General features: G+C 45.9%; 1 protein-coding gene across 1 annotated transcript in view; it reads left to right on the plus strand.

The window, feature by feature from the left end:
* PXDN (peroxidasin) overlaps positions 1 to 21,821 on the plus strand; it is a 147,933-nt gene that overhangs the window by 88,159 nt on the left and 37,953 nt on the right. The window contains exons 11-16 of the mRNA XM_088448851.1: positions 1,813 to 1,929; positions 3,086 to 3,244; positions 4,631 to 4,743; positions 5,216 to 5,369; positions 9,653 to 9,761; positions 19,406 to 19,563. Coding sequence (XP_088304977.1) covers positions 1,813 to 1,929; positions 3,086 to 3,244; positions 4,631 to 4,743; positions 5,216 to 5,369; positions 9,653 to 9,761; positions 19,406 to 19,563 — 810 coding nt within the window. The remainder of the gene's footprint in view (positions 1 to 1,812; positions 1,930 to 3,085; positions 3,245 to 4,630; positions 4,744 to 5,215; positions 5,370 to 9,652; positions 9,762 to 19,405; positions 19,564 to 21,821) is intronic.

The following is a 21,821-nucleotide window of genomic DNA, read 5'->3' on the forward strand; positions in this document are numbered from 1 at the left end:
TCCGTTAGGGATTACTCCTTAGTAAGGACAAATGATTGCGTGCTTCGTCTGAGTGTTCCAATAAGACAATATTGTATGTAAACCACAAATAATGAAATTCTGTGTTTCAGTTGAAGTATGTGCTCCTCGATCAACTAAACTCCCTATGGAACGCTCTTATTTTTTGGGGGGAGGGACTTTATTCTTTTTTTTTATATTTAACATATTTACAGACACAATTTTTGAAGGTTAATTTTGTGCCGAATTCCACATTTTTCCTAGTTGTGACCTTTGCATGTACAATCAGCGGCGTAACAGAGTCCTAGAGCGCCCTGAGCCGGCCCCACTGGTAGATTTGTGCCTTTAAATGTATTAAGTTCTTTATATAGTGCGCAGCACTTTACAGTGTCATTCACATCAGTCCTTGTCCCAGTGAGGCTTACAATCTAAGTTCTCTATTACATGGATACATAGTAGTGTGGGAGCAAACTGCAGTACCCACAGGATGCCTCAGGACCAGAAATTGAATGCCTGACCTCAGTGTTGAGAGGCAGTAATACTAACCACTACACCATCCGTGCTGCTCACAGCTCATTAACATATTGTTGCAAAAATCTTATTAAATAGTACATCGGTTGAAACTTTATTTACAGCTGCCTCTCAGGATTTGTAAAGCGGTGACAGCGACTGTCCCCAAAATGCTGTCCTAGCTGTCTCATTCCACAACAACAACTTCTTAATTTGGCACAATAAGCAGCAGTCTATTCTTACCCCTAGCTGCCATTTAGGTAGCACTGCTCCTAACTGCTAAGCTTGCAGTTCCCTCTTTGTCTGTCTGTTATCGCCCAATCTAACTGTTCCGAATTGTAAAGTTTAAATGTTAATAAAATAAATATTAGACGCAAACTTTCGCAACATGACATTTGCACTATGGACCATTTAGCAGTTTTATAAATAGTTTTTTTTCCTTTTTAAAATCAGTGCTTCAAGAAAACCCTAGGCCATTTTCTCAAACTATGTACTCGTAGAATTCTAAAGGCCCCCATACATCAGCAATTGATTGTGGCAATTCTGCATTTTGCAGATGATTGTGTAAAAAAATCTGCAATGTATGGGGTTCACAGATCGCAGATTTCAACCAAAAAGTGATTGGAATTAGTAAATCAGATTGTCCAGATCACAGGGGCTGTAGATTGCTAGTGTATGGTAACAATCAGCAGATTATTACTAGTAAAAGACGGGCCTTTCAAGATTGGCAGATGTGTTTGTTGAAAATGTTCTGCAAATCACTGAGAAAGATCTGTAATGTATGGGTGTGGATTGCTAGATTGGGAAGTCCTAAAAGCAGGCAACAAATCTTCAAATTATTCATTTGTGGTTTTCTGATTGCTTATATATGGGGGCCTTATCAGTGCATGTTTTCAGGGTATCAGGAATAATTAGTATCACCTTTAGATCTGTTGTATTAGCCAATTAAGACACCTGGGTTTCAGCTAGATGATCTGGAAAACATGCACTGTTAGGCTTCCATGAGGAATGGGTTTGTGAACCACCGCCCAAAGCGATAATATAACTTTCCTAATTTAATAAGCACATGGTAAAAACATATAATATTGGTCTGCTCAATAGCCTCCATGAACTATACATATCTAACCTGGTTGTAAACCCCCCACCAACATATGCATATTGTATGAATTTAGTAGAGGATTGCATCAGTGCGGCTCTTTGAAAAACTTGGACTGCATTAGGATGGAAATACATTTATTTAACATAATTCTTTATATGAAGTGACAGAGTAAAACAGTATGATATAGTATTGCACCTTTTTTTCAGCTATTCCACAGTTCACAGTTGTTCCACAGGAACGGAACGTGTTTGAGGGACATACTGTAGATTTTCATTGTGAAGCTCAAGGAAACCCCCAACCAGTTATTGCTTGGACCAAAGGAGGTAAGAGGCATTGTATACCCCCTACAATATAAATTTTCTGTCACATGGTCTGTGAAGAGTAGTTTTCCTAAACCCTCTGCCAGAGAGCCCAAACCCACTTTACGGCACTGAGTTTCCTACCTTGCTTTATTCTGCCAATATGTTGTAGTGGCGTCTACTTTGCTACAGAGCTATGTCAAGTTTCCATTATTTCAATCACCACAATACAGTTTTCTGGGTCAAATGCACCTGAAGGACATGTAAAGGTGATCACTGAATGCCAGTGCAACCAGAAAATGACCCTCTGCCACACCAAAACTTTCCAGGGCTTCCCTGCCTATGTATAGCTGGTATATAGCCATTACTGCCCAAGTTCTCTGTTTAATAGATCACCATTGGGTGACTTCTAAACGCGTCTTTTGTGTAATTGGTTTATGGTGTGGGCATTTCTATAGTACTGGCGAGAAAGTGTCCAGAGAGACTGAAAGAGAATAAAATGCTGAAGTTAAGGGATTCTAAATTTAGAGTCTTGCAGACAGAAGAATTTAAGAATGCAAAAGTCTGTGTAGAGTAAGTGGCAAAACAATCTCTCAGTACCAGCCTCCACCTTTCACCCAAACAGACTGATCACAGCTCGGTTCTTCATGCAGCTGGATGTTGGCAAACAATTTTTGTTAACCCTATCTTCATCATGTAAACCAGGGGTTCCCAACGACGGTCCTCAGGCACATTAACCGTCCTGGTTTTAAGGCTAACCATACTTGAGCACAGGTGTCTTTAATTATTACCTCAGTTATTTTGATTTAACCATCTGTGCTTAAGCATGGATATCACTAAAACCAGAACTGTTAGTTTGTCTTAAGGACCGAGGTTGGGACCATATTAAAGATAGTAGGATTTCCATGCTAGGTACTGAAAGGACATTGTTCTAATCTAATAATTGCAGATGTGTAACAGGTATAATTATATATATTCTGCATATCTTACTGTGATTTTCACTCACTCTCTCTCTGTATATGACTATTGCAATGAATGATTCGTGAAGGCTGAGTATTGTAAATGAATTGGCCGCTTTCTAGCTTAATTGCGCTAACTGTTGTCTCTAGTTAATTGTGAATTAATCTTAGCATATTATAGTTGTCACTATGTATTGGGTAGTGACTGTGCGCTCTCTTAGGAAATCAGCTGTCTGTCGACAGAAGACATCAAGTCTTGTCCACCGGGACCCTGAGGATACTTCGCGTTGCTTTACACGACCAGGGTCAGTACGAGTGTCAGGCTGTAAACATTGTTGGATCTAAAAGTACCGCTGCCCAGCTGATAGTACAAGCCAGAGGTAAGGGAGAACTCCTGCCAGTCTGTTATACATTACCATGCATAAACTTTTATACGCTCACAGGTTATTCATTGTTATATAAGAAACAGGCTGGTCTGACTGCACACAGCTAGCTCGCTGTCCCTAACAACAGCCTGAATGAGAGTTAAATGTCGCTTTTCTATTATAAACCTAGAAATCTAGCTGCACCAAAACGAAGTTGTACTTGACAGTCTCAAAAACAGCATTGTGTGTGTCTTTGTGGGCTCATCATTATTGTAGGGCTGGAGTGATGTATTGTGGAGAGGCGGCATAATATTTTGGCCAAGTGTTTTAAGGTTGTGCAAAACCCCGAGGGTAACTAACAAGACAACAATAGTTTTTATTTTTAGAATCCGTTTCAAATTATATTATAAAACTTAAATAACTTGCTAAGCAATGCCTAGAAAAGAATAGATGATGGCTAAGAAGCCTCCAACAAGACCTGACCAAAAAACACGGCATGATTCAGTTATGTATGCAAACCCGATGGTTAGCCTACATCTCCGATGGCGAGCAGTCTGCGCATGCACAGAATGAGTCCTGCGATCTCGCCTGCAGACCCTCCCAAGCTGCTGCATGATTGACATGCTGTGGCTTTTGGTGGGTGGGGCGTGGCTGCCCACCATTCCCGGAAACGGGCGTTTCGCCCCCATTTTCCGGGAAGGATGTGACCAGGGCCTGTGTCGGTGAATGCAGATTTACCAGCCTCGCAGCTGCCAGGACCCGGTCAGGGCTGCAGTAAGCTTCAGCTACCGCAGCCTGGCCCCAGTGGACTACCATCACGACTGATGGTTGCGATGGTGATCTCAGGCTGCGACCTCTGTCGCAGCGCTGGGATCGCAGATGCAGCAAGGAGGTGTCTTGTTTCCTATCGACCATAGTTTGGTCATTTGCAGGGGCCAGTAACTGTACGATTTTAATGATAACGATATGATCGTGTGTACAGGCCATAAGAGATAGCAAGTAACTGTGTACCTGGACAAACATTGTAGCAATGCATGCGAGTGATTAATGACCAACCAATCAGCTCCTAGCTGTCATGTTACAGGCGGTGTTTGAAAAAATGACAGTTGGGAGCTGATTGGTTGGTCATTTATCACTCTCCACTTAATCACTTTCCAGAGCTTAATACGTCTGCCCAATTGTACGCTACAACCCCAACCTGACTAGACCACTGGAGATGTAATAATTAAATTCTGTTACATTTAAACAGACGTAGTACACCACCTCCAACATGGCCTGACCACAGGACATGATTATAGTATAATTCTATGCAGACATAGGACCTGACATCCCCCAACATCTTGACAACCGTAACTGGAATTTGTATTTTATTTCTTTGTTGTATTATGTTGTGTTTTCCAGTTACCCCTGTATTTGCTACTGTGCCCAGTGACATGACAGCTGAAGTTGGCACTGAAGTACATATACCTTGTAGTTCTCAAGGAGAACCTCTGCCTGTGATAACTTGGAACAAGGTAACCAGTCATATAAAAATATCCAACGTTTCTGAGCTGTATGTAACTATTTAGGCAGCTCCAACGAAGTGTAAGCTAATGTTGCCCTAATTGCATAGGCAGATGTGATGGACACAGCTTTGCTGGAAGTTATATTGTACATCTGTAAGTTATATGTACGGCTTTGCTGTAAGTGATGTATGCATCTCCATTCTGAGTTCTGATTAGAACATTGGCACTTCTTATATTGTCTTTACAATTAATTTATCCTGTGTCATTTGTTTGGCAGTGATTCATGATTTGTTTCATATTTGAATCATAATGGTCTATAAATTACTGGACCAATGAATGTGTTTTTGCTGGATGGTACACGCGTAAAGGAACCAATTACAGTGTTTGTTGCTGGATTGCTTACATGTATCTGAACCAATGATTGTGTTTGTTGCTGGATGGTGCACAAGTAGATGAACCAGTTTCTGTGCTCTTGTTTCAGGATGGTATACAAGTAACAGAGAGTGGAAAATTTCACATTAGTCCTGGATATTTAGCCATTCGTGATGTAGGCCCAGCAGACCAAGGTCGATATGAATGTGTGGCTAGAAATAGTATTGGCTATTCCTCTGTCAGCATGGTGCTGAGTGTGACAGGTAAGACTATTATTCTGTTATACTAATACTAGTAAGGGCATCCATCACCTAAGGGTGCCCCTCCCCCCGCTGTCCAGCTCTGCCTCCTCTCTGTTGCCCTGTCTTGACCCACCGACCAACATTCCTTCTCCCAACGCTATCCCCTTCCCCCGCTCCATCTTGTTCCATTCTTACCCAATTCCAGTGCCTGGCAGAGTCTCCTCTTCTTCTACAGTAGGTTTAGCCCATCTCCTGTGCATGCATGTTGAAGACTGGTCAGACCTTAGAGGATTATTATATAGACTAGTATAATGGACCTGTATACATATATGCACTAGTGTTCATGGCATCAGCGGGACCCAGCGGGGGTGCCGGCATTGGCAAGTGCATACACACTTGCCGATGCCGGTAGTGATGGCGGTAGCCATGCTGCACTCGGCAGCATGGTCCCCCGCTAACGATATGCAGGTCTGATGGAGGATGTCGTTAACGACACGCGGCAGTGCACATCGCCGGATCGTGCGACATATCGTTTAGTGTGTAACCAGCTGTCTCCAACACAGCATCTCAATGGAGTTAATGTTTGGAGTTTGCTTTGACCATTTCAAAACCTTGATTTGTTACATTTCCAGGATTCGGTTGTACATTTCTTGGTGTGCTCAGGATAGTTATCCTATTGTTTGGCCAAGCTTGATTATTTGGACATATGGGCTCTCATTATCTTGTAGAATATTCTGGTGTATAGATTTCTTAGCTTATAAGAGTGGTCGAATCAATTGGGCAATCCAAATTAGCCACGATATCCTCTTCCAGAATGACGCACACTATCTAGTAACATCGCTAGATAGAAGCATGCAGTAACTGTAGCAATGTGTTACCGCCTTACCGTATACACTGGATAAGTTCGCCATCGGCATCGCAGCGATGCCCTCATTATTGCGAAGCTTCCAGGTCTTATGGCTCCAAATCTAACCCAAATTATCACCAACCTCCAGTTGTCATGAGGTTTTTGTGGAGACATACTTTTGGTTTTATCAAAAGATGACGGCCTACATTAAAACCAAAACACTTCACTTTGGGCCTCATTTATCAACGAGTTTTATCATTCACAATTATTGATAAGTCATTGCGGATGGAAAATGGGGGATGTAGTGTATATCCAGATGAACGAGATGCCGGCCATCAATATACCGACGCTGGGATCAGGATACTGGCATCAGAATCCCGACAGCTGGCATTCTGATTGTAAGACACCGGAGCCAGGTAAGTGTTAGCCGTGGGAAGGGGGGGGGGGGGTTAGGGTTAGGCCCTCCCCTGGGAGGCTTAGGGTGCGGGATGGGAGGGGTTAGATTTAGGCACCCCTGAGGGGACTTGGAGTTAGGTACAACCAAGGGGGGGAGGGTGTTAGGAGGGTTAGCCTACTTACCAGCCGGCGTTGGGATTCTGAAGAGCAGAGTTTCCAGAGTCAGGATTTGAACCAGCGCAGGAATTTCATACCCATCCCTGGAAATGGTGCTCTAGCCAATCGGCTCCCAACTGTCATCTGTATGAAAAATGACATTTGACAGCTGACTGGCTGGAGCACCATTTATCATATGCAGCAAGTTTTATCACTCATTGTGAATGATCAAACTTGTTGATAAATGAAAGCTCTTTGTCTCATCAGCCCAGACAATGGACCTCATTCAGAGTCTGTCGTTGCGGCCGCACGGTCGTAAGGTAAAAGGGGCCAGATATGCAAATGAAGCGCTCGCAAGTTGCGTCGTTAAGATGGGATCGTTAGCTGGACGAGCGAGGGGAGGATGCGGCCGTAAGACTAAAAATACGCCCCCTTCTTGTTCCCATTACACGTCATCTCCGGGCATATAAGGATTAATCGAAACCATCGGGAACCATCGGAGCTGGTCGTAGACCTTAAGGTTGACCATACCCTCTCTTAAGCACGATCAAGTCAGTGTAAAAACCTCCCATGTCACATGTGCCATGACACTACTTAGTTAATTATGCACTCCCATAAAACGCCATTTGCATAGTCAGGCACGCCTGCGTTCGGATCTCCACTCCCCCGTTCACAAGCACCTTCCCCTGTTACCACCCACAAACGCCTCATCCTGTCACTCAAAGTAACGACCTGGTCAAGTTGAAGGAGAGAGCAATTTCTGATCGTAATAGCTAGTTTGCGCACGTGCATTGCGAATTTTACGCATGCGCAGTTTAGCGAACATCGGTGGCGTACGACCGTGCGGCCGCAACGACCGACTGAATGAGGTCCAATGTTCCTGAAAACACGTCAAATGCAACTTTGCAAACCAAGCCATGTTGGGTGGGAAGGGAGAAGGGGGGTGATTCATTGTGTAATTACCAGCTATAAACATGCGCTTTTTTTTAACCCTATTGCAAAGAATCTTTTTGAATGAAAATATCCGCGCTATGTACTAAATTTAACTCCTAGGGACAGCAATAACAGCTGTCCCTGCGAGTTACATCTCCGGCATATCAGAGGAGAATTTTACAATTTTGAAAGACTCCTGTGTGGAATTTCACCCTGAACTTCTGCACAGTGTCAGTTTCCGCCCCTGGACGGAGGCCGTGGGAGAGGGATCATAAGATCCCTCTTCTGTGAGAATGCCTCCATAGGCATAAAGGCATCTGAGGAACGTGTAAACCAACAGGAACAAGTACTAAAAAGCTTTGCTTTTTGGAGTTTGGTACATAGGGGTCAGAATGTAGTCCCCATTAAAAATGAAGACTTAGATCTGCACCAATCGGTTTTGTGAAATCTCCTACATTAGCCTATTAGTACATAACAGTGATACATGAAATTATGCAGAAACTGCAGTTTCTGCATAATTTATAATAAAAACCAAATAAAACCAAATAATTTATAATAAAACCAAAATAGGCTCTTTAGACTCAAAACACTGGCCCTGATGGAGTTAACCAAAACCACACAATAAAGCCCTCCCTCCTCTTTCCTATTGCCATTTCGGATTTTGCTGTTTAAGCCTTTAGTCATATTAGTTGAGTAAAACTGTCTTCTGCCTAAGGGGACTTACATTTCAGTTGTACCTGTTAAAGGCTTTATTTTAAGTGTAATGAATTGCTTAAGCAGCAGCTACACCTGGAAGTAATTAATCACCCTACATAATTAGTTCTACTGACCTTTGTTTGTTTGTTTATTTGCTCTTTCGTCTGTTTATTTTTAATATTCTAATAAAAGTTAGAAAATAAATGCTCTAGAAAGATGTCACTTTTCTTGACTAAGTGCCTCAAGTGAGGTTAATCCCTCTGAAGCACAAGAAGTCAACAATTATAGAATAGTGCTGGGAAATGATGCCGGTGGTAATAACATTTACAGAACACTTTGAAGGATGTTTACATTGTAAACACTATTGGCTGTGAATAACCACAATCTATAAGCCGATAATTCGTCCCCGCTAGGCGCAACGTATTGAGTTATGGAAAATGCTACTCCTTTTTCGAAGGTATAACTAGTATTAACAATATAGCTCAGCATCAGAATATACTGAGATTCTGCACAATACAACGAGCATGACTGCAATGGTGAATATTAAGGTTCCGCTTCCTGTATGCTCGTTCATTCCTGCCTATTACAAATGTGTCCACATCCATCTTACTTCCTTGCACTTCAAACAAACCACCTAGTCGCTCCATGCCGTGGCGTGACTTGGTGGCGCTGAGCGTACTTTTTTGTGACTTGCTCCCTTTAAATGCATCTTATTTGCACAGCGATGTGAATTGAACGCACAAGCAGCTTCTGCTGATTAAAATGATATGCGGCATGCCTATATTCTGTGTGCGACTGCATCTGCATGCGAAATGCTGCGTTACAGTGTCACAGCTGTTGACACTGTTACGTAGCATTTCGCATGCAGGTACACCCACAGTCGCACACAGAATATAGACATGCTGCATATCATTTTAATCAGCAGAAGCTGATTGTGCATACTATCTGCATCGCTGTGCGAATAAGACTGATTCAAAGAGAAAAAGTCGCACGAAAATACTCTTGGCGCTACAGTCACATGGCGCTCATGCGTTATGTTTAACACGACTTGTAGCGCACAGAGGTCAGATGTATGTGGACACATCTGCATATTTCACTTACATTTACCACCGTAGATCAGTTGTCTGACAGTGTGTACGGAGACATTAAGACAACCTTGCACCACACCTGCTTGGCGGAATGTATTGCACCCATTTGTTTACTGGTTTAGCAGCTCCAAGATGTTCATTTATACAATTAAATCTGTTTTCTTCCCGGCCCCTCCCCCCTCCTACAGTTCCAGAAGTCAGCCGCACTGGAGACCCGTTTGTTACCGTATCGATTAATGAAGCCATCGCGACAGTGGACAGGGCAATAAACACAACAAGGTCACATTTGTTTGACAGGTATATGAGCTTCTAATTAAATGATGAGTGTGGACAAATGGCTTCTATGGAAAAACAGATGCGTTTTAACATGTACACTTTGATCACTTGCATTATTGTTTTAATTATGGCAAACAAATGTAGATCGTGTTTCTAGGAGTCTTGTCGTTCCTTTTGCATAACGGCATTGCAGAGGCAGGATCTCCACAGAGTTGTCCTAATAAGGCCAGTCTGTTCTTGGTACTGACTGATGCCATTACTCACACCCTGTGCCGTCCGTGTCAGTTTTATTAGCTGACTGACGATTTTATTATGCTAGGTGTTTTGGAACAGCAGGCAAATGAGGACAGTCCGCTTATAATGATCCACTCAGGTTGCAGTATGTTTATCAGTGCATGTACTCTGAATTGTTGCATAGCACTCCACCATTTCTGTTTTTCTGGTCACGTATTGGGTTATCTAAAATCACAGATCACATCCTTTTACATAAGCAGAGTCTGATGTTGAATATAAATTGATATATATATATTTCTACTTCAGGGTCCATAGGGTATCCACAGGATACCTTGGGGTATAGGTGTGACGTCAGTCGCAGGGCACCAAAGAGTTAAGCTTTCAGCCTCCCAGGATGCACTAGGTCCCCCTCCTATACCCCGCCCCCGGGCCAAGGCACCTCAGTTTAGTTTGGTGCCCGGCCGGAGTCGGGTGCACCTGTTGGAGTGGGGGCTAGAAGAGCCCCTGAAGCTTATTCTTCATGCAGCTGTGGCTGCACATCTGGATGAACAGCATGGACAGTCAGTCCTGACGTCCATGCTGTCTTCCCTACACCCCGCCGGTACCAGAACGCCGGTACTGATCCGGGGATGCTGGTGGGCGTCTGGGGTCACAGCTAGCGGTGACCCCAGATGCTCCGGACCATGGCCGGATTCAAGGGGGACAGAGGTAAGCAGCGGGGTCCCGCGGTGGGTCCCCACTGATCACATGGTCCTAAGTCCCCAGGCAGGGGGCTCCCTGGGGACTGGCTGCAGCGTGGAGCCAGGCGACCAACCTGCGCTTCCACTACCCCCTGGGACAGCGGACCGCAGCAGAGCGGTAGCGCTGCGGCGTCCCCGGGGTTAAATGCATGCCAGGGGAGCGCGCCTTCCCTGTCTCACAGCCGGCGCCTCCCCCGCTGCACACAGCCCTCTCTGCATGCTGCCGACTGGTCCTGTGGCAGCGCTCCTCCCCCAGGCCAGCCTCCTCTCTGCTCCTCGGCGGCCATCTTCTCCAGAACGCATGGTGAACGCTGCTGGAAGCGCTGGACGGAAGCATCGTGGTCTGGGTCCCCCCGCATACCTCTCCTCCGCTGTGGTCAGGTCTGTGTATGCAGCGCTGTGTCCTACCAGGCCCTGTGTCTGTGTAGTTGAGTGATCAGCGCTGTTAGTGCAGGAATTGTTATTTCTCTGCATTGTATGTGACTGTGCTAGCGCTGCTGCCTGTAACTTTTCTTCTCTAAACTGTCAGCTTTATTACTGTCCCTGTTCTTTCTGCTAAAGCCCTTGCGGTGCGGTGCTGCAGGGTGGTCTCTCGCCTATTTAATACTTAATTGGTGAGAGAGGTCACATACGTGGTGCCATCATGTCTGAAAGTGATTTTCCCCTCCGGCTACAGTGTACCACGTGCAAAGTACCATTAGCGGAGGGGGAGGGTAGCGCGGAGGGCCTTTGCCGGCAGTGTTTGTCCATGGCGCGGCCTATTACGGTTACAGCACCGGTACAGGAGCCGCCCTGGGCTTGTTTCGCTCAGGCGTTAACAGCTTTAGTGGGCCAGTTAGCTCCGCAGCCCGCGTTTACTCCGATGGGTTTGTCCCAGCAGTCTGTGGTGTCGTCACCCATGCAGGGGTTCCCACGACAATTGGTGGTACCCCATAGTCTCCCTATTTCCCCGCTCCCGGGTTCTCAGGAGCCAGCGTGGGTTAACTCCCTGACGAGTTCTGTACAGCACTTGTCGGATGTGTTGCAAGGGGAGTCTGTGATGCGGTCTCATAAAAGGCCGGTGGCGTCTCTGTCCGCTCCTTATGAGGATGACGAAGGGACGTCTGATGATGGGGAGATTCTAGATCCTTACGATCAGGAACCTCTCCATACTAAGGACGCTGATGCTAAGTCCAAAGTATATATTCCTGGACTTATTCGGGCGGTCCGCACAGCCTTGGTGATTGAGGACGAAGTTCCCCCAGCGGCTAAATCTAAGTATGCCTTTTTCAAAGATGTGAAGGGCGATGCCACAGTCTTTCCTCTTTCGGGTCAGTTGGTGGACCATTTAGAGGAGGCGTGGAAACAACCTGGCAAAAGATACCAGCCGCAGAGACGCCTGGCAGTGGCTTATCCGTTCGCGGATAATTATTTTGCTAAGTGGGAATCCCCTCCACAGGTGGATTCTCACGTGACCCGTCTTGTCCGTAGTGCCACATTGCCGATGCCATCCATGTCCTCCCTTAAGGATGCTACGGACCGCAAGGTAGAAATCTGCCTGAAGTCCGCTTATTCCCTTGCAGGGGGGGGCAGCACGGCCGGCTATGGCCATTTGCTGGGTTGCCAGAGCGATGGAGCGCTGGGCGGATTCATTAGAGGCTTCTTTTGAATCCGACTGTCCGGCCGATCAGGCGGAGTTGATTGGCAATCTCCGTGATTCGGCCACCTACATCAACGAGGCGGCTCTAGACATTAGTACTCTGGTGTCTAGAATTTCTTCAGCAGCGGTAGCTGGTCGTCGCACCTTGTGGCTGCGATCCTGGAAGGCGGACGCAGATTCCAAGAAAGGTCTGGAAGCGTTGCCGTTTACCGGAGAAGTTCTCTTCGGTCCGGATCTGGATAAGATTGTGGCCACGCTGGCGGCAGCCAAATCTGCCTGTCTCCCGTCGGCCGCTGCTCCTTCTGGTTCGGGACCATCGTCCTTTCGGTCATCTAGGGCCCAGGGCAGGCCCAAACCACAGTCGTTTCCTCGACAGGCTGGCCCTAAGAAATCGGTCAAGCCCCGGAAGCAGGCATGGAGTACCAGACGTCCGGCCCCCAAGCCAGATGACAAGCCTGCGGCCTGACGGTCCGGGCCTCCCTTTGGGGGATCCCAGGGTGGGAGGCCGCCTGCTACAGTTCGCCCAGTGTTGGTCGACCACTACGACAGACACTTGGGTTCTGGAGGTGGTTTCCCACGGATACGCCCTCTCCTTCCGGCACAGACCCCCGGCTCGCTTCTTCACCACGGGTCTCCCATCAGACCGGAACAAGGCTTACGGAGCTGCGGAAGGTATTGCACACTATGCTCCAGGCTGGAGTTATAGTGGCGGTTCCATTCTCCCAGAGGGGCCAGGGTTTCTATTCAAATCTATTTTTGGTACAGAAACCCAATGGGTCATATCGTCCGATTCTCAACCTCAAAGCACTCAACAAGTCTTTGCGGGTCCCGAAGTTTCGGATGGAGACCCTACGGTCCATCATTCTGGCGCTGGAACCTGGGGACTACTTGGTGTCATTGGACATACAGGACGCTTACCTGCATGTCCCTATTCTTTGGCGCCATCAACAGTTCCTCAGGTTTGCAATCAGCAGCGACCACTTCCAGTTTCGGGCGTTACCTTTTGGCCTGGCAACAGCACCACGTGTTTTCACCAAGGTGATGGCGGTCATGGCGGCTTCTCTGCGGCTGCAGGGAGTCCGCATGTTGCCGTATTTGGACGACCTGTTATTGGTGGCAGGATCTCCAGAGCTCCTGTTACGCCACTTGGACCTGACCATTGCACTGCTGCAACGGCACGGCTGGCTAATCAACTGGCAGAAGTCCACTCTAATCCCGTCTCGGAGGATTCTGCATCTTGGAGCCTTATTGGACTCGGGACAGCAAAGGATCTTCGTGACGGAGGACAAGATCTCTGCTTTACAGTCAAGGGTGCGCAGTTGTCTGCACAGCCGCCGGGTGTCCTTACACTCGGCGATGAGGTTACTGGGCTCCATGGTGTCGGTGTTCGACATGGTGGAATACGCCCAGTTTCACTCCAGACCTCTGCAGCACCTGATCCTGTCCAAATGGAACGGGCTGACTCAGTCTCTGAAGTCCCAGACGATTGTGCTCACCCAGGAGGTTCGCCTGTCCCTTACGTGGTGGTTACAGACGACCCACCTCAACAAGGGACGTCCGTTCTGGGTTCCAAATTGGGTCCTGTTGACAACGGACGCCAGTCTTCGGGGCTGGGGAGCAGTTTTGGGTCCACACTTGTTCCAGGGCAGGTGGACGCCGACAGAAGCGGAGCTTCCAATAAATATCTTGGAACTCCGTGCGGTCTTCAATGCTCTCCAGCAGGCACAGCGGTTTCTCCAGGGTCGCCCGGTGCAGGTCCAGTCGGACAACGCTACCACCGTGGCCTACATAAACAGGCAAGGAGGAACTCGCAGTCGGGCGGCTCTCGTAGAGGTCTCTCGGATCCTGGTTTGGGCGGAGCACAATCTTCCGGCCATATCAGCGGTCTTCATCCCGGGAGTGCTCAATTGGGAGGCGGACTTTCTAAGTCGCCAGGACGTTCATCCGGGGGAATGGTCCCTGCACCCGGACGTTTTTCAACTACTGGTGGACAGGTGGGGTCTTCCAGAAATCGACCTCATGGCGTCCCGGCACAACAACAAGTTGCCGGTGTACGGGTCTCGCACAAGAGACGAAGGGGCGTCTCTGGTGGATGCTCTGTCCGTCCGGTGGACGTTCCGGTTCGCATACCTGTTCCCTCCGGTCTCCCTTCTTCCACGGGTAATCCGGAAATTCAAACAGGAAGGAGGGACGCTCCTGTTGATAGCTCCCGCGTGGCCCAGACGGCACTGGTTCTCAGACCTTCAGGGTCTGTCCGTGGACATTCCTCTGCGGTTGCCGCTACGACCGGACCTTCTGTCTCAGGGTCCTTGCCTTCACCTGGACCTGACTCGGCTGTCTTTGACGGCGTGGCTGTTGAGACGGCCATGCTGAGGTCCCGGGGGTTTTCCAGCTCTGTGGTGAGTACCATGTTACGAGCTCGGAAACCGTCTTCCGCGAGGATATACCATCGCGTGTGGCATACGTTCTTCCAGTGGTGTCGACCGAGAGGTTATGCACCGCGGGAGTTTCGTCTGTCTCGGATTCTCGCCTTCCTGCAAGCGGGACTAGATCATGGGCTTCGCCTTGCTTCTTTGAAGGTACAGGTTTCGGCCCTATCTGTCTGGTTTCACCGTAGGATTGCTACAATCCCGGATGTGCGCACCTTTATGCAGGGTGTTCTCCGCATTCAGCCGCCCTTTGTTCCACCTGTGGCGCCTTGGGATTTGGCTGTGGTCCTGAGGGCTCTCCAAGGACCGCCGTTTGAACCACTGGGCTCAGTGGATCTTAAATGGCTAACAGCTAAGACTGTTTTCCTTCTGGCCATTGCTTCGGCCAGACGTGTTTCTGAGTTAGGGGCTCTTTCTTGTAGACCCCCTTTCTTGGTTTTTTATGGGAACAGGGCAGTGCTCCGCACTCGGCCCGAGTTTCTTCCCAAAGTTGTTTCCCAGTTTCATATTAACGAGGAAATAGTTGTTCCGGCCTTTAACTCACCGGGTCTTTCCGTGGGTGAGGCCTCTTTGGATGTTGTGCCGGCCTTAAGGACTTATGTTGACCGCACTTCTTCGTTTAGGAAGTCGGACGCTTTGTTTGTCCTCTTTGGCTTCCGTAAAAAGAGTTGGCCTGCTTCAAAGCAAACTTTGGCAGCCTGGATCCGTATGGCTATTTCTGAAGCTTATCTTCATGAAGGCCTACCGGTCCCTCCTTCTCTGAAGGCTCATTCCACTAGGTCTGTGGGTCCTTCGTGGGCAGCTCGACGTGGTGCCTCGGCAGTTCAGATCTGCAAGGCTGCTACGTGGTCTTCTGTCCATACCTTCGTGAGGTATTACAGGTTTGACACCTTTGCCTCTCAGGATGCTTCCTTCGGGCGGCGGATTCTCCTTTCTGCACAGGAGCGTCCCCACCCTTAAAGGATACTGCTTTGGGACATCCCCAAGGTATCCTGTGGATACCCTATGGACCCTGAAGTAGAAAATATGAGATATGGTAAGAACTTACCCTTGTTATCTCTATTTCTACGAAGTCCATAGGGTTCCACAGGACTCCCGCCCTGTCGCACCTGTGCTGCAGATGGGCTTTGCTCTGGTCACCGGTTTTCCGTCTCCCTCTGGTGAGAATGTGATTCTTGTATGTGTCCAGATCTTTGTTCTCTCTCTTCCTTCTCCTCCTCCGGCCTATGGCTTGGTAACTAACTGAGGTGCCTTGGCCCGGGGGCGGGGTATAGGAGGGGGACCTAGTGCATCCTGGGAGGCTGAAAGCTTAACTCTTTGGTGCCCTGCGACTGACGTCACACCTATACCCCAAGGTATCCTGTGGAACCCTATGGACTTCGTAGAAATAGAGATAACAAGGGTAAGTTCTTACCATATCTCATATTTTTTTGTTCGGTACTTTTCATTATATTTTATATACATATTCAGTAAAATGTGCTGTTGTATAATAATCTAAAAAGGAAATACCAGGGTATAGGATATATTTAATACCAATAGGCATGACGCAGGATAGTCATTTTATTTTGGACATATGTCCTGTATATTCCATCTGCTTTGAAGTAGCTACATTTTCTTCTGTCCTGTTGCCTCTATACGTAGTTGGCTTAGATCGTGAAATATTGATACAAGACGCATTTTGAGGTAAAAAGTCGCACAAATGACGCTTGGCGCTACCGAGGCGCACAAAGCTCCCGTGTCTTGTAGTGCATGCGGGATAGATGTATGTGGACACATCTGTACATTTCTTTATGACGTGAACGAAAGCAGGGGTATTCAGAAGATTGCAGTGTCTCAAATCATTTTATGCACTCTGAAGTGTATTTTCCAATGACCTAAAAACTGACTTATGAAATTATATTGTTTCTCTTAATGTCGTGCATAATAACTATTGAACATGGACTTAAAAGTAAAATTACATTTAGTTTTTCTTGAAATAAGAACTGAAAACCTAAATGATACTTCTAAAAACATTCCTGTCCGGTGATCCATCCAGTCTGGCGGCGCCCTTCGAAGTCCGAGGTGGTCAGGGGAGTCTGTCCTCTCTACTTGATGGAGTGCACCTTGTCGGTCTCAAATTAGACTCCTCATCTGAGTGAGGATTGTCCCGCGAGATAAATAATATTTGCTATTTATGTTTGACCTATTCATTTTCGTATTCAATGTTATGCTTTAGTTTCGCACACTCGCAGTACAACAACTTAAATCATACTTGGAGCATTTATTGGATATTGTAATGACAGTGTAGTGCCAAATTGTTTCCTAGAAAAAAACACACACAAATTCGTATGATATGCTGCCTCATAGGTTTAATTCCTGGGTGCAGTTTTGATTAATATTTACCCTCACTGCAAACTGCATGTAGAAGCAATTGACTTGTTTACTGGGAGTTGAACATATTGCTGGCTGAACGCTGGAGGATATTCTGTGTGTCCCTGTTTCAACTCCTGATACCTAAAGAATATATTTTGTTATCAGTGTCTGTGTATTAAGGTGATTTAGGCTTGTGAGAACAATCTGTCCTACATAAGTGTTTTGGAATTCTAGAGGTTGTACAAATATGTTGTTCTGTTCTACAGGAGGATACATTTTGTACATAGTGCCTTGGAAAAGTATTCACCCCTTTGCATTTTTCATGTTTTGTTGCCTCACAACCTGGAATTAAAATGGATTGTTTGAAGGTGTGCATCATTTAATTCACAGAACATGCAGCTGCCTACAACTGTGAAATTGTGTTTTTTTTTTAATATTGTGAATCAAACAACATTTAGGTTAACATAACAGAAAACTTCAGCGTGCATAACTATTCAACCCCCTAAAGTCAGTACTTTGTCGAGCCACCTTTTGCGGCAATTACAGCTGCAAGTCGCTTTGGATAAGTCTCTATAAGCTTGCCACATCTTGCCTCTGGGATTTTTGCCCATTCCTCAAGGCAAAACTGCTCCAGCTCCTTCATGTTGGATGGTTTCCGCTTGTGAACAGCAATCTTCAAGTCTGACCACAGATTCTCAATTGGATTGAGATCTGGGCTTTGACTAGGCCATTCCAACACATTTAAATGTTTTCCCTTAAACCACTCGAGTGTTGCTTTAGCAGTATGCTTCAGGTCATTGTCCTGCTGGAAGGTGAACTAGTCTCAAATCAAAGGCAGACTGAAACAGGTTTTGCTCAAGAATATCCCTGTATTTAGCACCATCCACCTTTCCCTCAACTCAAATCCGTTTCCCAGTCCCTGCTGCTGAAAAACATCCCCACAGCATGATGCTGCCACCACCATGTTTCACTGTGGGGATGGTGTTCTTGGGGTGATGGTATGTGTTGGGTTTGCGCAAGACATAGCGTTTTCCTTGGTGGTCGAAAAGTTCAACTTTAGTCTCATCTGACCAGAGCACCTTCCTCCATACATTTGGGGAGTCGCCCACATGCCTTTTGGCAAACTCAAATCGTGTCGTCTTATTTTTTTATCACTAAGTAATGGCTTTTTTCTGGCCACTCTTTCATAAAGCCCAGCTCTATGGAGTGTACTGTATATTGTGGTCACATGCACAGATACACCAGACTCCGCTGTGAAGCTCTGCAGCTCCTTCAGGGTTACCTTTGGTCTCTGTTCTGCTTCTGATGCCCTCCTTGCCCGGTCTGTGAGTTTTGGTGGGCGGCCCTCTCTTGGCAGGTTTGTTGTGGTACCATGTTCTTTATATTTGTTGATGAATGATTTGATAGTGCTCCGGGGGATCATGAAAGATTTGGATATTTTTTTATAACCCAACCCAGAATTGTACTTCTCAACAACTTTGTCCCCGACTTGTTTGGAGAGCTCCTTGGTCTTCATGGTGTGATGCCTCTTGCTTAGTGGTGTTGCAGCCTCTGGGGCCTTTCAGAACAGGTGTGTTTATACTGACAGATCATGTGACACTTAGATTTCACACAGGTGGACTTAATTTCACTGATTGTGACTTCTGAAGGTAATTGGTTGCACCAGAACTTTTGAGGGGCTTCATAGCAAAGGGGTTGATTACATATGCACATGCCAATTTTCTGAATTTTATTTATAAAGATTCTTTTATATATATTTTTCTCATTTCACTTCACCAAATTAGACTATTTTGTGCAGATCCATAACATAAACTTCAGATTAAAAAAAATAAAATAAATTACAGGTTGTAATGTAACAAAAAAGGTAAAAAGCCAAGGGGGTGAATACTTCTGCAAGGCACTGTATTTCATTGTAATACATGTAAAGAATGTTGAGTGTTTACCGAATCTGGTTGGAGGGCCACAGCACCCATCCATTAGGTTGTCAAGGGGCCCTTTGTGGCAACTGTCCAGAAAAGGTTGCCAGGGTACTGATGACCGTAGTAGTGTTTGGTAGTGATATGAAGGTGATGGGGGAGGGAAAACCACATATTTGGTACCTAGTGATGATGATAGCAAATAAGGGTGCTACGTCAATACATTAACTGTACGCTTTTATCCAACTAGCTAGGATGAAATGTTAAATGACATTCGTACGACTGTAAGAATAAATTATGAAAAATTACATCTGTACTTTGTGTATTGTATTAACTATTTTATATTTCCTTCCAGTCGTCCCCGTTCTCCAAACGACCTACTGGCCCTATTCAGGTATCCAAGAGATCCTTACACAGTGGAGCAAGCTAGAGCAGGGGAAATATTTGAACGGACCCTTCAGCTGATTCAAGAGCATGTACAAGATGGTTTGATGGTTGACCTCAATGGGACAAGTTAGTATTTCTATTTCCACGTGTGATCTCCTGTAAGGTGTAATTAAGATAAGGAAACTAGAGGTCATTGGTATTATGTAACCTCTCTATAAAGGACAAAACCATTCTAATTCCCATTTTAATTTCATTAGGAAAAGTTTAGGAAGGAGATCTGCCGTCATGTTACTCACCTTGTGTACAGATGTGTCCTCTCACACCTACAGTATTCGTTTATGCGCCATCCGGCGCGACTTCCGTGTTGTGCACTTTCTCCTTTATTATGCTACTTTTTTTCCCAATTGTACAGTGTATTTCGCTAGGTACTTAGGATTAGTTTTTTGTTGCAAAGGTATTCGTATAGTGTCATGGATAAAGCATAACAATGCATGGTGCGGGTCACATGTATGGGGCCTATTTTTAGCCTTTTTACCTAGATTGTGTATGGTACTCTTTTTTTTTTTAAATTTTGCATTTTCATTCACGTATAGTGTACTAGATACATAGTAAAAGTTTATTGGCACTACTAATTCATAAAGTCTGTGGCGTGCTAAACTAGTCATTTGAGGATATTGTATATTAATGTTGGTATTTGTGCAACACCAGGTATTGTCTGGCATTTAGTGATGTGAACTGTCTGCATATAGTCCTATTGGGCGCCTTTGTGGTCAGCGCCACTCAGTGCCACTGCTGTCATTGATACAGGTCAGTACAGGAAGAGACGTTATGTTGACAGTGTAATGAATGCTTTAGGGAAAGTCAATCCAGTAAATACTGGGAGTAGCTCAGTCATGGTTCTCTTAAAATATTCCTGGAATTAATTGTAAGGGTATGTTACTTGTGTATGTTACTTTTTATTAATTCACTTGTTGCTTGCAGGCTAAACTACACCAGTAAGCAGAGAATAGTTTTCCTTGAGAGTTTTTCAATAAAAACGAACAGTAGATTTACACGGAGAAAAATCTTTTGCCATAAAGATTTCCCTAAAGCAAAGATGCTGTTTAATAGACTGGTTTTAAAAATAAGCTAGATATATATGCAGGTGAATTCACGTATTGGTCCCTAAGGGAGCGCAGAAGCTTATGTAACCTTTACCCGTATCAATTAGTCTGGTCAATCCCACACTGGGGGCGTGGCAAGCGCACACTGGGGGCGTGGCAAGCGCACACTGGGGGCGTGGCAAGCGCGCACTGGGGGCGTGGCAAGCGCACACTGGGGGCATGTTATAAAACTGCAGTTATCTTTATTGGCTATACACACATTTTATCATGACATCTAAGTCACATAAAACATATATATCATTAAAAACCTATACATGCTAAATCTAACCATGATCAACCATGACCAGTACGGGCATTACAAATAATTTCAGAGTATGTCACTCCCGCTGCAGTAGGTGCGTTGCAATTCAATAATACTCTGTAAATATGCCTGTAGGTCAATAAAACCACATATTAATATATTAATATTGTATAAAACGTAAATGGATGAAATTTATCTGCTCATTTGAAGCAGTCTCCGATGATTTCAGATGTTTCTTCAAGTCTGGTCCAAAAGATTGACCTTTAGAAGCCCCCAATACCATATTAAAACTGTGTCCTTGGCTCAGTGCCGTTATATATGACTAAGGCGTCTTCTAATTTCCTTCTCTATTTCACAGTAGGGACTACAATACATTATTCCTTGTTATAAAAGTTTTAATTTTAAACAAAACAGGTTATGTGGTCCTTTATAGACAGGTATGTATGTTTTTAATTATGTTTTTATTTTTCTACTTCAGGGTCCATAGGGGGTCCACAGGGTTGACCTTGGGGTATAGGTTGGGAACCAAATCCGGGCACCACGCAGTTAAAGCTTTTAGCTCCCAGGATGCACTGGGTCCACTCTCCCTATAACCCCACCCCCAAGCCAGAGGCACCTCAGTTTAAGTTGGTGCCCGGCCGGAGTCGGGTCACCGTTAGCGCAGGGGGAGCTGATTAGCAGCCCCTAAGCTTATTTTATTTTTTTAGGGACAAAGTTTTTTCATAGACTTTGGACTCTTCAGAGCGGCAGCGTCGGACTGTCCATAGGACGTCTAAGCTGCCGCTCCGTCACCCCGCTGGCGCTGAGACGCCAGTACAGATCTGGGGATCTCAGCGGGACCCCAGAGTCTGTACTAGCCGGACTCTGCGGGCGCCCAGGACTGCTGCCGGATCCACGGGGAGCAGGTAAGGTCGCGGATCACCGCTTGCGGTGATCCGCGCATTTCAAATGCAGTCCTGTGCCTCCGGTCTCAGGGGACA

This window comes from Taudactylus pleione, unplaced genomic scaffold (assembly GCF_031769625.1).
Source record: "Taudactylus pleione unplaced genomic scaffold, aTauple2 ptg000468l, whole genome shotgun sequence".
Lineage (NCBI taxonomy): Eukaryota > Metazoa > Chordata > Amphibia > Anura > Myobatrachidae > Taudactylus > Taudactylus pleione.